General features: G+C 48.7%; 1 protein-coding gene across 1 annotated transcript in view; it reads left to right on the top strand.

Annotated features, from left to right (window-relative positions):
• GNL3L (G protein nucleolar 3 like) overlaps window positions 1-17063 on the top strand; it is a 38114-nt gene that overhangs the window by 14105 nt on the left and 6946 nt on the right. The window contains exons 3-14 of the mRNA XM_079765033.1: window positions 664-704; window positions 2120-2215; window positions 4189-4305; window positions 4892-4975; window positions 5139-5274; window positions 6819-6922; window positions 9226-9370; window positions 11938-12025; window positions 12545-12719; window positions 13026-13168; window positions 13392-13528; window positions 15546-15673. Coding sequence (XP_079621159.1) covers window positions 664-704; window positions 2120-2215; window positions 4189-4305; window positions 4892-4975; window positions 5139-5274; window positions 6819-6922; window positions 9226-9370; window positions 11938-12025; window positions 12545-12719; window positions 13026-13168; window positions 13392-13528; window positions 15546-15673 — 1394 coding nt within the window. The remainder of the gene's footprint in view (window positions 1-663; window positions 705-2119; window positions 2216-4188; window positions 4306-4891; window positions 4976-5138; window positions 5275-6818; window positions 6923-9225; window positions 9371-11937; window positions 12026-12544; window positions 12720-13025; window positions 13169-13391; window positions 13529-15545; window positions 15674-17063) is intronic.

Raw genomic sequence — 17063 nt, 5'->3', positions numbered from 1 at the left:
GCGTGTGTGGGAGGCAACTAATCGATGTGTCTCTCTCACATTGATGTTTTTTCCCTCTATCTCTCTCTCTTCCACTCTCTCTAAAAATCAATGGAAAAGTATCCTCAGGTGAGGATTAACTTAAAAAAAAATTTTTTTTTTTTTTTGTTGAGTTTCCTCCTGCCAGAAGTTGCGGGAGAGAGAGAGGAGTTACAAGGAGATATTCAGCTCACTCTCTTCACAGGATTCCTTAACAATTGTTTCAGTTTGCATTGAAATGATGCCCTGAGCATTATATTCAGTCGTTTTTCTAACAATGTTGATGCCATCTCCCTGTCTGTCCTGTTCTGGGCCTAGACCCGTGGTCGGCAAACTGCGGCTCATGAGCCACATGGGGCTCTTTGGCCCCTTGAGTGTGGCTCTTCCATAAAATACCACGGCCTGGGCGAGTCTATTTTGAAGAAGTGGCATTAGAAGATTAAGTTTAAAAAATTTGGCTCTCAAAAGAAATTTCAGTCGTTGTCCTGTTGATATTTGGCTCTGTGGACTAATGAGTTTGTCGACCACTGGGCTAGACAAACATGATGTCAGAGGCGTCCTTAGGTGTCAATGCGACTGGACCTTAATTAAGGTTTCAAAAAATGTTGTGTAGGTGAGTGATGGCTCTTTTTTTTTTTTTTGTAGAAAATAAGAAGCCAGGTAAAGGTTCCAAAGGCTGCAAGAAGGTAAGTTGGCCCAACCCTCAGGTAAGATGTGCCCACTGTTGGGTACGGCTAGGAACAGGTTACCTGCCCTAGAAGAGGCCCATAAAACCCAGTAGAGATGGTGCGTTACTCTAGACCAGGCGTCCTCAAACTACGGCCCGCGGGCCACATGCGGGTGTTTTTGCCGTTTTGTTTTTTTACTTCAAAATAAGATATGTGCAGTGTGCATAGGAATTGGTTCATAATTTTTTTTAAACTATAGTCGGGCCCTCCAACGGTCTGAGTGACAGTGAGCTGGCCCCCTGTTTAAAAAGTTTGAGGACCCCTGCTCTAGACAGAGTATAACACATCGGACTCGGCTTTCCTTCTCTCTCTGGGTGGCTGCAGCAGAGAATCAGCAGCATTTATTAAGTTTACACCACAAGCCACACGCTGCTTAGTGCCTGATTTATTTTGGTAGGGATTGCCATGGTCCCATTTTTTAGATGAAGAAACTGAGCTCAGTGAGAAAGTTCCTAGGTTCGGGGTACTCATGGGTAGGAGAAAGGCCGAAACATAATGGCTCCAGCTCCTGGATCTCCTGGCCCTGCTAGGAAAGATATGGACAAGTCAGACTTGGGCCAAAGCAGTGGTTGTCAGATTGTAGCAGATGGTGGAAGTTCTCACACTCTATTTTTTAAAAAGTATTTTTATTGATATCAGAGAAGAAGGAAGAGGGAAACAGAGAGATAGAAACATCAGTGATGAGAGAGAATCATTGACCAGTTGCTTCCTGCACACCTCCTACTGAGGATGGAGCCCGCAACCCCGGCATGTGCCCTGACTGGGAATCAAACTGACCTCCTGGTTCCTTGGTCGATGCTCAACCACTGAGCCACGCTGGCCAGGCTATGTGTACTTTTTGAGGGACAAAGGAAACCCTAGGAATTTGCCGGGGTCAGGGTGCCAGTCTGGGCACTGAGCCAAACCAGCCAGGCAAAGTTCTCACACTTTGGACATGTTTAACCAGCTTAATCTGTTTAACACAGATTACTGGGCCCCCACCCCTGAGTTTCTGATTCATGGGTCTGTCGTGGCTTCCGAAAATTTGTATTTCTAACAGGTTGCCAAGTGATGCTGCTACTGGTCTAAGGACCACACTTGGAGAACTACTTAGCTTTTCCCTTTACCTTTACTTGGGAAACCTTCCGAGTTGCACCTCCCTTTCCTGGGGTTCTTCAGTCAGTTTCTGCCTGGCTAGTGGAGGGAGGGTCTCTCTTTAGCAAGATGGGCATACCTTTGGGGAAAGCCCCCTTTTCCCCCCCTTCTTCCTTTCCCTTGGCAACAACACTTTTAAGAAGCTCTAACCCCTCCCTGGAGGGTGATTTCCATGGGTTCATTAGCTCTGTTTGATTTTTTTTTTCCCCCTCTCGTGTGGTGACCATCCTGTAAAGCAGAATGGGAAGAAAGCAGCCTTCAAGTTGGTCTCCACTCCCCAGTTAGTTCACTCCAATGATCATGCCAACCGGGAGGCTGAATTAAAGAAGAAGAGGGTAAGCCCTGTACCATGGGGGAGAGAGGGCTTGCCTGGACTGCCAGGTCCTCAGGAGTGGTGAATGGAAGGGCAAAGGCCAGAATGGTTAGGGTTGTAGAGGCTGTTATGGAAGGTGGAAGGGAGGATGTTGCTTTGATATTTGACTTAGTGTTTCCATTTGCTTACCTCCCAGTCCATTGCTGTCTGGCTTGTGTTCCCACAGCTCCATTGAAATCTTTACCAGCCTCACCAGTGCACTCTCTGATGGAGAGTTTTTTTTTTAAAAAAATATATTTTACTAGAGGCCCGGTGCACGAAATTCGTGCACGGGGGTGAGGGGGGGGGTGTCCCTCAGCCCAGCCTGCACCCTCTCCAATCTGGGACCCCTCACCTGCCTGCCTTCCTGATTGCCCCTAACAGCTTCTGCCTGCCAGCCTGATCACCCCCTAACCACTCCCATGCCAGCCTATTTGCCCCCAACTTTCTTCCTCTGCCGGCCTGGTCACCCCTAACTGCCCTCCCCTTCAGGGTTGATCGCCTCCAACTGCCCTCCCTTGCAGGCCTGGTCCCTCTCAACTGCCCTCCCTTGCAGGCCTGGTGCCTCCCAACTGCCCTCCCCTGCTTGCCTGATCTCCCACAACTGCCCTCCCTTGCAGGCCTGGTCCCTCCAAACTGCCCTCCCCTGCTGGCCATCTTGTGGTGGCCATCTTGTGTCCACATAGGGGCAGGATCTTTGACCACATGGGGGCAGCCATATTGTGTGTTGGAGTGATGGTCAATCTGTATATTACTCTTTTATTAGATAGGATTGATTTTTTTACAGAGAGGAAGGGAGAGGGATAGAGAGTTAGAAACATCGATGAGAGAGAAACATCGATCAGCTGCCTCCTGCACACTCCCCACTGGGGATGTGCCCGCAACCAAGGTACATGCCCTTGACCGGAATCGAACCTGGGACCCTTCAGTCTGCAGGCTGACACTCTATCCACTGAGCCAAACCGGTCAGGGCTCTGATGGAGAGTTTTCATATAATTTGATCTGAATGCTCTGCATTTGAGACCTGCTTTCCTTGAAATACTCTCACTTTGACTTTTTTGTCATCTTACTCTCCTAGATGTCCTCCTTCCTCTCTGCCAGTGTCTGCCTGCTCTCTAAATGCTGGGGCATCCCACAACTTTGTCCCCTTCTCCCTCTGTTCTTAAGGTGTTCCCTCTGCCAGGAACACATTCTCTCTCAGCTTCCCATGCCCTTATACACTGAGTGGCCAGATTATTATGATCTCTGAACATATAATAATATGGCCACTCAGTGTATACATATGTATATTAAGAGGCCTGGTGCATGAATTTGTGCATGGGTGGGGTCCAGCCAGCCTGGCCAGGGGGAGGGGACATGGGTGGTTGGCCGGCCTGCCTGCTGGTCGAACTCCTGGTCGAGGGGACAATTTGCATATTAGCCTTTTATTATATAGGATATACAGTGAGTGGCCAGATTATTATGTGTTCAGAGATCATAATAATCTGGCCACTCAGTGTATATTTATTGATTTCAGAGAGGAAAGGAGAAAGAGAGAGAGAGCGAGAGAAACATCAATGATGAGAGAGAATCATTGATCGGCTGCCTCCTGCAGGCCCCACACCGGGGATCGAGCCCACAAACTGGGCATGTGCCCTGACCGGGAATGAACTGTGACCTCCTGGTTCACAGGTTGATAGTCAACCACTGAGCCACACTGGCTGGGCCCCTTGTCCTTCTTTTATTGTTCTCTGCCCCACTTTCCCTTCCTGCAGTGCTCTGTTTTTTTCTTTCTCCCAAACCCCTTATATTCTGCTGTAATATCTGCTTTCGCCCTGTATCCTTGCTCCTTCCACCTCTGCCACGCCACACTGTTTCCTCCCGCTGTCACCCGTTCCCTGTTCCTCTCCGTCTCCCGTCCTTCCCTCAGGCTGCAGACCTGGTCAGCTGAGGTCCTGGTGTGTGTTCCCTTGTTAGATTGAGGAGATGAGGGAGAAGCAGCAGGCTGCCCGGGAGCAAGAGAGACACAGACGCAGGACCATGGAGAGCTACTGTCAGGATGTCCAGCGACGCCAGGAGGAGTTTGAGTCCAAGGTAAGAGAGCAGTTTTGCCCCTGGGTGGTACGGGGGCGAGTTTGCTCAAGAGCATGTTTTGCTGTTGCTCTGTGAAAGGGAGAGAAAGGGAGTGAGATGGTTGGAAGGGAAGTAGGCAATCGGTGGAGAAAGGATGGGAAAACAGTGAGGACAGAGGGAGGTAAAGAGCCATTTTGAGCCTTGTGTGTGACTGGACAACCCTGGATATGTCCTTTCTCCCAAGCTGGAACCCAAAGACAGGGAGGGGGGGGGGGTTGGGAGGACTAAGGCAGGGGTGGGGAACTTCTGGCCCGCAGGACATAAAAGGCCCGCGAAATCATTTGGTCTGGCCCTGCCAAGGCATTAGGGGTGAGTTACTTAAATGTTTGACTAACTATAGCAGGCTAATTTTTACACGCCCATGTGCACACTCAGGCCTCTCTCTGGTGCTAGAACACACACATACACATAGGTACCACGTGAGCCCGTCTGTTCTTTCACTTCCCAGCTTTGGTGGCTGGGACTCACGTGGTTCCCATGGTCTCCAATGCCCTGGCTCTCTCTCGCTGTTTCCTCCCATGGACCATTCTATTCTTTTTTCCTTTAGGAGGAAGCTTTGCAGGAATTAAATATGTTTCCTCAGCTGGATGATGAGGCCACAAGGAAGGCCTATTACAAGGAGTTCCGTAAGGTATGGGGACTCTTTTTGGCCTTTCAGGGAGGGTACCAATCCAGTCCCATCTCCTCTCCGTTGCTGTTTTCCCTGACTGAGATGGAGGCCTTTTCATTCACGGGCCTCTGCGATTGCTACCCAGTCCTCCGCCTGCCTCCATCCCTCGCCTTCTGCCCTGCAGGTAGTGGAATACTCTGATGTGATTCTGGAAGTTCTGGATGCCAGGGACCCGTTGGGCTGCCGCTGCTTCCAGATGGAGGAGACTGTCCTGCGGGCAGAGGGCAACAAGAAGCTGGTCCTGGTCTTGAACAAGATTGGTGGGTATTGAGGAGCATTGGGTGAGGCATGGCAGGGGGCAGGCCTTCTTGAAAGACCAGCTCTGACCAGATCCTGAGATGCAACAACTCAGTGGTATTCCTAACAGTTGTGCAACATAGGAATTCTTGTTCCAGTCTTTCTAGGCAGGAATCTGAGAGGTGAAATCATTTGTCTAAAGCAGGGGTGGGGAACGTCTGGCCTGCGGGCTGTATAAGGCCCAAGAAATCATTTGGTCTGACCCAGTCAAGGCATTAGGGGTGAGTTAATTAAATGTTTGACCAAATACAGCAGGCTAATTTTTAAGTTGATAATTTCGTATGGCCCGAGAATGATGTTGTAAATATTTAAATGGCCCTTGGCAGAAAAAAGGTTCCCCACCCCTGGTCTAAAGACACACAGTGCAGCAGAAGCTGGGAATGGTGTGCAAGCCTGGCTGCCTTTGATTCCTCCATTCTTGCTATTTTAAGCCTTATCTGTGACTGGCCATCCCTGAAGAGTGTCTTCTCCAAGCTGGAACCCAGAGACTAGGGCACAATAGCACATGGACTCAGGAGTCACTTGGGTCTGGCTCTCATCTCAGTTGTGCTGTTTTGTCCTGGATCTTGGACCAGTCATATCACCTAAGAGCAGGCGTCCTCAAACTACGGCCCGCGGGCCACATGTGGGTGTTTTTGCCGTTTTGTTTTTTTACTTCAAAATAAGATATGTGCAGTGTGCATAGGAATTGGTTCATAGTTTTTTTTTAAACTATAGTCCGGCCCTCCAACGGTCTGAGTGACAGTGAGCTGGCCCCCTGTTTAAAAAGTTTGAGGACCCCTAACCTAAGAGCTTCCATTTCTCTAGCTTTAAAATGAGCTGTGATTGTCCCAACTCCCAGGGTTGTTGTGAGAATGAATAATAAAGTGCTTGGCATATGTGTGGTCAGTACCTCACAAATGGTAGCCATTTTTTGTCCACGTTAATCTTTAAAAAAAAAAAAAATCTATTTTATTGATTTTTTTACAGAGAAGAAGGGAGAGGGATAGAGAGTTAGAAACATCAATGAGAGAGAAACATCAATCAGCTGCCTCTTGCACCCCCCCCCCCCCCCACTGGGGATGTACCCACAACCAAGGTACATGCCCTTGACCGGAATCGAACCTGGGACCCTTCAGTCCGCAGGCCGACGCTCTATCCACTGAGCCAAACCGGTTAGGGCTGTCCACGTTATTGTTGACATTTGGTCCAAATTAGAATGATCCAGAGAGGGGATTGGAAACATAATCTTGGGGAGACCTCTGGCACCCTGGGCACCTTGGCTTAGAAGAAGGGCACCTGGGACCAAAGAGCTAGTTTTCCCATTCTCCCTGAGAGGTCCCCTCAGGGAGGGCCAACTGCTCCCCTAGAATACGGTGTCCTTTCTAACTCTAACTTAGGGAGTAGCAGGGCCAGGGAGCTCTCTTTGTCAGGAGGTGGGCCTAGCCATGGGTATGGGTAGATGCATCTTCGGAGTGAGCTGTCGAAGTTATGTTCTTCTTCTTCTATCTGTTTCTGTTTCCCCCAGACCTGGTCCCCAAGGAGATTATAGAAAAGTGGCTGGATTACCTTCGGAATGAGCTGCCAACTGTGGCTTTCAAGGCCAGCACCCAGCATCAGGTCAAAAACCTGGTAAGCGGGGGCAAGGGGCTTCTAGACTCTTTCCGGATAGCCTGGGCCAGGGATGACTTGGACTGGGTCTCCAACTCTTTGGTAATTGAACTAGGCCTTCAGCTTTGAGCTTTTTGCTGTACTGGATGACTTAATCTTCATTTCATTTCTTCCTATATTATTGCTCTTTAGGAAGCATTTTTTTTCCAGATGTAAGGGTAATACCTATTGGAAAATACAGTTAGAGAATTGTTCCATTTTAAAATACATGCCTTTGTTTGTTTTTCTCTTTAAAACATCACACTACTTTCTAATTCTGTGGTTCTCAACCTTTCTAATGCCGCGACCCTTTAATACAGTTCCTCATGTTGTGGTGACCCCCAACCATAAAATTATTTTCGTTGCTACTTCATAACTGTAATTTTGCTACTGTTATGAATCGTAATGTAAATATCTGTGTTTTCCGATGGCCTTAGGCGACCCTGCTAGCGGTTCTCAACCTGTGGGTCGCGACATTAGAAAGGTTGAGAACCGCTGCTGTAGAGCCTAAGACCATCGGAAAACACAGATATTTACATTACGATTCATTAACAGTAGCAAAATTACAGTTATGAAGTAGCAACGAAAATAATTTTATGGTTGGGGGTCACCACAACATGAGGAACTGTATTAAAGGGTCGCGGCATTAGAAAGGTTGAGAACTACTGTTCTAATTAGATCATTAACACAGAAATACATTTTCACCCTAAAATATTAAAGTATACAGAAACATTGGTTGCTTCTAGGGAAAGAAACTGGTGCTGGGGACATTTTTTTCAATTTTGCACCAGCATAAAACTTATTTATTAAAAAATAAAGTAGAAAAAAATAAAAACAATTGCATATAAAGCTTGATTACCCTTTCACCAATACCCTTAATTCCAGTCTCCTTTATCCACTTATAACCAGAAATAACCATCATTGTGAGTATGGAAGGATCCAGATGTTTTTCTGTACTTTGTATATACACAGGGAAGTGCATATAAAGAGAAAATTGTGTTTGTGGGTATCATGTCTTATCCTGTGGCTTGCTTTTTTTCCCCTCTTGGATATCTTTTTACTGAGATTTATCTTCTGATGCTAAGTAAAATTAGTTTCCAATTTTTTATTGTTCTAACCAGTACTTCAACACACTCCCTTGCACATGTTTGTGTACATTAGGTATTGAGAGGTAGAGTAGCTGTGTCATAGGCTTTATGCATTTTATATTTTCCTAGACACAGACAAATTGCACACCTCCCCCCCCCCAAGTGGCTGTACCATTTATCTTTCCACCATATGGGTAATGAATGTGTGACAGGGCCTATTTCCCTCCACCTCTGCCAACATTTGATATCATTAAACGTTTTCATCTTTGCTAATCTGGAAGACATGATAATTTCATTTAAAAATTTTTTGACCTTTTTGATGGCAGAAATGGGGTAAGAATCCTTTGCTATCAGCTTTCTTTCATTTGTATTTCCTTTAAGGATACATCGCATTAATCTGCTTTTTGTTGATGGAGAGTTAGGTTAATTTCTATTTTGCAATAGTGTGGTGGGTAAGTAAGGAAAGAGGAAGAGATGGAAGGGTATTCTGGGTAGAAGAGGTGGCATCAGGAGTAAAGAGATAGAGGCTGGCTCGGCCAGTGTGGCTCAGTTGGTTCAGCATTGACCCATGAGCCAAGAGGTCGAGAGTCGCTTCCCAGTCAGGGTACATGCCCGGGTTGCAGGCTCAGTCCCCAGTGAGGGGTGTGTAGGAGGCAGCCGATGAATGGTGTTTCTCTCTCGTCTTTGTTTCCATCTCTCCATCCTTTTCCCTTCCTCTCTTTCTAAAAATCAATAAAAGCATATTTTAAAAAAAGAGAGGCTGGAATGGCCTTGTCCTGTGTGAGGAATCAAGGGAAGGTGGGTTGTATGTGGGCCAGGCATTATCTTTCCCCTTTGCAGGCAGGGATGGCAGCAAGCAGGATGTGCTAGGCACACACCTGTGAGAGGAAGAGTTGAAAGTCCAGTCTGGCCTGTCTCGAGGCTAGGATGCCCTACTGTCCCTGCTGAGGGACGCAGGAGCTGTGTGTAGGCAGAGACAGGGACAAAGAAGACTGGAGATTCAAAGACAGTGGAAAACCAGAACCCCTCGGGTCTCCAAGGGGGGCCGAGAAACGGCAGGGTTGGAGCCTGTGTGAGAAGTCTCCCACTTTGGCCTGAGGGTCTCCTTGATCACAGGCAGGCCCTGAAAGTTGAAACTCGGGGCTCAAATCACATCTCCCTGCTGATGCCTCTGCTGTATGATCCCTCATTTTCTAGAACCGCTGCAGTGTGCCCGTGGAGCAGGCCTCTGAGTCACTGCTGAAGAGCAAAGCCTGCTTTGGAGCTGAAAACCTCATGAGGGTTCTGGGGAACTATTGCCGCCTCGGTGAAGTGCGCACCCATATCCGCGTGGGCGTTGTGGGTAAGGCGCCTGGGGAGCGGTCACAGGGCTCAGGCTCTTGGGGGCTTCATTGCCGGGAAAGGATCCTGGGAACTTTGTGTCACCTTTTTGAGGGGAAGGGTTTTGCGCTTTGTAATTTGGATTGGTGGGAACACTTACTCAGAATCATCACCATGCGCTGCATTTTATTTTTTAAAATATGTTTTTATTGATTTTAGAGAGAGGAACGGAGAGGGATACAGAGATAGAAACATCCACGAGAAACATAGATTGGCTGCTTCCTGCACGCCCCCTACTGGGGATCAAGCGGCAGTGCAGGTATGTGCTCTGAGCGAGGCTGGGCCAATTATGTTCAAGGCCAGCTCAGAATGTTTAAAATGTATATTTTATTGATTTTTTACAGAGAGAAAGGGAGAGGGATAGAGTTAGAAACATCAATGAGAGAGAAACATTGATCAGCCGCCTCCTGCACACCTCCTACTGGGGATGTGCCCACAACCAAGGTATCGATCCCAACCGGAATCGAACCTGGGACCTTTCAGTCCGCAGGCTGACACTCTATACACTGAGCCAAACCAGCTAGGAGGTATGTGCTTTGATTGGGAATCGAATCCAGGACCTCTTGGTCCATGGGTTGCGATGCTCAGTCACTGAGCCATGCAGCCAGGCCACGTGCTGCATTTTAGAACCGTGCACCAAATGCATAGGGCTAGGCTTGGAGTTGGTACCCTCTTATCCTACCAGAGCTGTGGGAAGGAGTGGTGAGCATCTCTCTTTCACAGATAAGAACACTGAGGCCCAGCGATGGGAAGGAGACTTGAGGGTCTCAGCTCTGTGTGAGACAAGGCAGAGCTCAGGCTCAAACCTGGGCCTGTCTGGATCCCAGAGCACCGAGGGGAGGATGGTGGGCTTGGAAGAGGGGAGTTGAGAGAGGCAGAGGTGGAGCAGCAGGGAGAGGAAGTGGAGCCAGCAGAGAAAGACATGGACAGAGCTGGACACTGAGAAAAGGGTAGAGATACACATACCTGAATAGACAGAAAAGGAACTGCAAAGCCAAGGGCTGGGGTTGGTGGGCAGTGGAGTGGGGAGACAGATTTAAATGATAGAGGCACGCGGAGAGACTGATATGTGATCAGAAAGAAATACCAAATGGGCATAGAGACAGACATGCACGGAGTCCTGCAGAGAGAAACAAGAGGACTAGAGGCACCCATGTATATGGAGAGGCAGACCCGTATACATACTCAAAGAAAGGATGAGAGAAATGAGCACAGGGCTAGAGAGACACATTTAGAGAGACACATAGAAATAAGCAGGAACAAATATGGAGACACAGAGGAACACACACACACACACACACACACACACACACACACACACACAGAGTGGCCAGATATGCGTTCAGAGATCATAATAATCTGGCCACTCAGTGTATATGCATAGAGCAGTAGGGACGGGGGAAGGAGAGAGGTAGTTTGGGAGACACAGACTGGGAGAGAGAAAAGGGGACACAGTGAAACATGTACAGAGGTGCCCACTGGGGGAAGGAACGTGAGCTGAGTTGACATGGATGGAATTACAAAGAGGCAGAACTGGGGGGGGGGGTGGTGAACAAAAGAAAGAACAATGGCTAGAATGAGAGACAGTGAGACAAACTGGCAAAGAAATATGCTTAGATACAGATGTGGTAGAAAGACTGAGGAAAGTAAAAACATGGCAAAAGCAGTAGTATTTAGAATGAGAACAATCAACATATACATACATGCATGTGCTCGTGCACACACACACACACACACACAGGCACATCTGTGAAAGAGCAATAGACATAGTCCGTTCAGTGTGGCTCAGTGGTTGAGCGATAACCTATGAACCAGGAGGTCACGGTTTGATTCCTGCTCAGGGCATATGCCAGATTGCAGGCTCGATCGCCAGTGGGGGGCGTGCAGGAGGCAGTCGATCAATAATTCTCTCTCATCATTGAAGTTTCTATCTCCCTCTCCCTTCCTCTCTGAAATCAATAAAAATATATATTTTTGAAAAAAGAGCAGTAGATACGTAACGCCTAGGACACAGAAGGAAAATGGCGATAATGAGAGACCCAGGGAGGGAGAAAGACAAAGATATCCCCAAACCCAGAGGTGCTCATAGATGCCCAAACAGAAAAACACAAGCAGACAGCTGCTCAGAGAGAGGGACACCTGGAGATGAGTCCCCCATCCCGGTTAGTTACACAGCAGGACAGACGGTTGTCTGTTTTATGGACGCTTCCCGATATCCCTCTCTGTTGGATCATGTCGCAGAGGCCTTGCAGTGAGCACCTTTCCCAGGCTGGTTGTAGGTGGGAGGTGACTGCCACATCGAGAGAGAGGGGCATATCTACCCAGTGTGCTTACAAATGGAGGGCAGGGGCAAAAAGGCCATGCAGGGAATGGGTCAGGGCCTGGGGGTGGGAAGGCAAAAGGCCAGGCTCTTGATTTTGGCTTCCTCGTGGCCTGGTCACTGTCCCTACCTGGGCCTCCCCCATACAGGGTGGCCCAAATGTTCCTAAGGGCCCCTGCTGCCCTGAGCCACCTGCTGCTCTTCTGTAGGCCTTCCAAATGTTGGCAAGAGCAGCCTGATCAACAGTCTGAAACGCAGCCGTGCTTGCAGTGTGGGAGCCGTGCCTGGGATCACCAAGTAAGCACCTGCCTGCTCTCCCACTCCCATTGACTCACCATTCCCTCTACTCTCACTCCTTCAGCCCCTGCCCCTTTCCTTATCTCAGAGCAGCCTCTGCTTCTTCCCTGGGCATGGGAGTCTCAGGAACAGCCTGCATGTACCTGGTACACCCTAGGTGTGGTCTAGGCTCCCAGCTGGGTGTCCCCTCTCACCCCTATTAGCTCCTTGAAGCCTACCACCAGCCCTGCAGGGATTGGGCTATGAATCAGCAGCTTAGCTTCCTAGATGAAGCATCTGAGGCTCAGAGAGTCAAAAGCTGACCACGGTCCTGCAGCTCAGTCCCCAACGGCAGAGGCTCGACTAGATCAGTCCCAGCTCTGTAGGACCCCGAATCCCTGGCCCTACATCTCTCCAGCTTCATCTGTGCGCCATCTGCCCCTCACCCCTTCTCTCAGCTGTGTGCCTGGAGCCTACAGGATGCCTTACACATCTGGCCTCATCAGGGTCCTGCATCTTCTCCTCTCCTCTCCTGCCCAGGTTCATGCAGGAGGTCCACCTGGACAAGTTCATCAGGCTGCTGGATGCCCCAGGCATTGTCCCAGGACCCAACTCGGAGGTGGGCACCATCCTGCGCAACTGCATCCACGTGCAGAAGCTGGCGGACCCCGTGACCCCGGTGGAGACCATCCTGCAACGCTGCAACCTGGAGGAGGTGCGCAGGGCTCTTGCTTAGCCCTACCCCCGTGGTCGGCAAACTGCGGCTCGCGAGCCACATGCGGCTCTTTGGCCCCTGGAGTGTGGCTCTCCCACAAAATACCACGGCCTGGGCGAGTCTATTTTGAAGAAGTGGCGTTAGAAGAAGTTTAAGTTTAAAAAATTTGGCTCTCCAAAGAAATTTCAATCGTTGTACTGTTGATATTTGGCTCTGTTGACTAATGAGTTTGCCGACCACTGCCCTACCCTATTCCAAGGACCCTTCATTCTGTTTTCTGATTTCTCCTCTTCCTCTCGTCACCAGATTTCCAACTATTACGGCGTCTCTGGCTTCCAGACCACTGAGCACTTTCTGATGGCGGTGGCCCAGCGCTTGGGTAAAAAGAAGAAGGGAGGCATCTATAACCAGGAGGAGGCAGCCAAAGCTGTCCTGTCTGACTGGGTGAGGTGAGGACCGGGTAGGGGTCGGGGTGAGGCTCCACAAAGGGGACTGGGCTGTAGGACCCTGGGTCAGTGATTATCTAGCAACTCAACGTCTTGTTCAGAAGCCACCGGCTGGGTTTGCTCATTGTCCCTCACTGTTTCTGACTCGGGAACTCATTCTTTCTGTGATGGGTCAGTTGTTTTCTCAGTGACATCACCACCGATTTCCTCCAACCTCCCAATGTAGTGGGAAGATCAGCTTCTACACACTTCCACCCGCCACGCACACTCTGCCCACCCATCTTAGTGCTGAGATTGTTAAGGAGATGACCGAAGTCTTCGACATTGAGGACACCGAGCAGGCCAACGAAGACACCATGGAATGTAAGTGAGGGCGAGGGGACCGGCCTGCCCCCACTTGGTCTTGCCCTAGTGGAGCCACAGGGACTTAACAACAAATTCCAGGTTTGATCTCCCCCTTTCCTGGCTTTGAGAAAATTAGTTAACCAGCTCCAAGTTTAATGCTTTTCACCCACAAGGTGGAGAGTTCTCATCTGGGCCATGGGGCTGGTTGTGACTCTTGGTAGATAGTAATAAAATCAGCAAAGTACTGTACACCGTGAGGTGTTCAGGAAATGTAAGCTTCCTTTCCCCGTCTCTTGGGACCTGGCGTGGATGGAGACACTTCTCTCAAAAACCCCTCCTCTCATGCCCTAGGCCAGTGATGGCGAACCTATGACACGCGTGTCAGCACTGACACGCGTAGCCATTTCTGATGACACGCGGCCGCTGAGGTTTATTAAATACAATTATATATAACAATTATACATTTATGTTATTTAAACTATAAATATCGCGAAATAATGTTTTTTCCTCAAAGTGACACACTACCCGAGTTATGCTCATTTTGGCGAAGTTTGACACACCAAGCTCAAAAGGTTGCCCATCACTGCCCTAGGCTTTGCCTCAGCCACGGCATGTCCATTCCTAGATTTTCATTCTCACCTCCATTGGTGGGTGAGGCATCTGAGTCACAGAAGGGTGATATTTGCTGAATGATGCATAGTCAGTGGGAGGCAGAGGTGGCATTCAAAGCAGCTCTCCTCTGCTATTGTCGAAGACTCTCCCACCTCAGAGTGGTTAAAAGAAGGGGCCACCTGGATTCAAATCCAAATTTTGTTTCTTGTTAGCTGTGTGATGTTGCACATGTTCCTTAACTTCTCCATGTCTCAGTGACATCATTCGTAAGACGGACTATAGCATCCACCTGTTATTTAATACATAAAAACACTGAGAACAGTGACTGGCCTGTATATAGTGCTTTCTCTTTTTTATATATGTTTTTATTGATTTTAGAGCGGATGGGAGAGGGAGAGAGAGAAACATCAATGATGATGAAAATCATTAATTGGCTGCCTCCTGCACACCACCTACTGGGGATGGAGCCCACATCCTGGGCATCAAACCATGACCTTCTGGTTCGTAGGTCCATGCTCAACCACTGAGCCACACCAGCCAGGCTATAGTACTTTTTTGCTAACTATGAGCTATTATGGAGCCACGTGGTTTTCCAAAACTCTGGAAGGAAGTTTGTTTTCTTGAGATACTACCATCTGAAGCCCTGGCTATGGCTCCTCCTCCCTTCTCTACCCTACCCTAGAAAGGTACCCAGTGCTCTCTGGATCAGTCTGTGGACACTCTGGGTAGTAGAGAAAGCCCTGGCTGGCCTGCCTTCTAGTTCTCTGTTTTTCTTGAGGACCAGTAGTCCTTCTCTGGGCCTTTTGGTGTCCTTGGATTCCAAATGAGGATAAGAGAACTTGCCTGCTGTAGAGTTTATTTCCCATGTGGCTTCAGGCAAGTCAGCCCCCTTTCTGAACATTACTTTCCTCTTGTATCACGTGGGCAGTTGGGAGAAATTCCCGCTTTCATTCTTAGGATGATGCTTGGCCCTAGCTGCATGTGAGGGCAACAGGGGCTCCGTCACTGAGAATGCACTGGACAAAGATGGAGGGCTGGGAAATTGAGAAGAGGGGGAGGTTCCCAGTGAGAGTTTTCTACTACAGGAGTTGGCCCTAGTGTTGGATCTTGAAGAGTGAATAGGGATTATAGGCTCAGGGAAGGGGATGGAAAGGAAGTTTAGAAGCAGGTGTGAGGGTGGTATGGGCCCAGTCAATGGGTACATTTGTGGTTTGCAGGGGAGGCCAGCTTCAGGCAGGCGAGTGCCCTACTGCAAAACCCATGCCTTTAATCTTTTGTCCTGGGGGCTGCCAGCAGGAATGAAAGAGCCTTCCCTCCCAACTCCCCTGGGCGGTGTCCACATATCTTATCCACTGAGGCCTGACCAGGAGGCTAGCAGCAGGGAGGAGCCAGGGCCCTGACAGTGCTGTTGCTTGTGTTAAAGGTTTGGCCAATGGAGAATCTGATCAGCTCTTGGGTGACATGGACCCGCTTCAAACGGAGATCAAATGGCTCCATTCTCCGATGATGAAAATAGTAGATGCCTTGGAAAATAAAACCACCGTGTATAAGGTACTTGCCCCTTTTCTTTATGGCAACCCTCTTCTCTACCCATGGCTCTGGTAAGTGGTCAGTCCCTTTTGCCTGGCCCCCATGACGTCTGCCTATAATGGGGGGGAGATGCGGGTTGTTCTTAAAAGTTGGTTATTTTTTTATGGTCAAGGAGTTTTGTTTCCCCCCATTTTGTTTATTTAAAATCTTTTTTCTGCCCTGGCTGATTTGGCTCAGTGGGTAGAGCGTTGGCCTGCGGACTAAAGGGTCCCAGGTTCGATTCTAGTCAAGGGCACATGCCTGGGTTGCGGGCTCGATCCCCAGTGTGGTGTGTGCAGGACGCAGCCTATCAATGATTCTCATCATTGATGTTTTTTTTTTTTTATAATATATTTTTACTAGAAGCCTGGTGCACGAAATTTGTGCACTGTGTGTGTGGGGGGCGTCTCTCAGCCCACCCTTTCCCCTCTCATAGTCTGGGAGCCCTCAAGGGATGTCCTACTGATGGCTTAGGCCCACTCTCTGCGGGCCTAAGCCGTCAGTAGGCCTCCCTCTGCAGGAGGCAATCTGGCTGATCAGGGGAAGGCGCCGCCCCCATCACCCCGCTACTGCTGCCACTGCCGGCTGCCACAGCTGCCAAGGTGTTTTCATCAACATGGACTCCAGTCCCTTCACCACAAAAAAATGACAACTTTCTTTAGGCATTTTCAAGATGTCTCTTTCATAGGATATGACATTTCTTTATTTCTTTTTTTTATCCTCACCTGAGGATATTTTATTCCATTGATTTTTAGAGAGCATGGAAGAGAGAGGGAAAGACAGAGGGAAACATCAATGTGAGAGGGACACTTCGATTGGTTGCTTCCTGCATGAGCCCTGACCTGGGCCCCGGCCAGGGAGGAGCCTGCAACCTAGGTATGCCCTTGACCAGAATCAAACCTGGACCCTGCAGTCGGCAGCCCAAGGCTCTCCCTCTCCTTTTCCCTCTCCCGCTCCCGCTCCCTCCCCTCTCCCTCCGGTCCACTCTCTCTAAAAAGCAGTGAAAAAATATCCTCTGCTGAGTATTAAAATCAAAACAAAACACAGAATAACAGGCCTCCTCCTTGGAGATGCTGAATATACAGGCCTGAAAGAGAATTCTTGGCTCTTTGAAGATCCCTACCATGAATTTTATTAACAATATTTGGAAAATTAGCCTAAGCCACACCAATGATTCAAGTTTGTGTTTTTCTGTGTTTCAGTGAAGAATCAAATGATCTTTTATTGTGTCAAAACAAAATTTTGCATGTGTTAAATACATAATTCTTATTCAAATACATAATAGCAGATGCAAAAGTTCTATTTAACTCAGTGAAGGGACTGGCAGGATGATAATGCAATTCCAAATGTGATTTTCAAAGATGAAAGCCTG

Source organism: Cnephaeus nilssonii, assembly GCF_951640355.1.
Source record: "Cnephaeus nilssonii genome assembly, chromosome: X".
Lineage (NCBI taxonomy): Eukaryota > Metazoa > Chordata > Mammalia > Chiroptera > Vespertilionidae > Cnephaeus > Cnephaeus nilssonii.
This window is presented reverse-complemented; position numbering and strand designations above follow the sequence as displayed.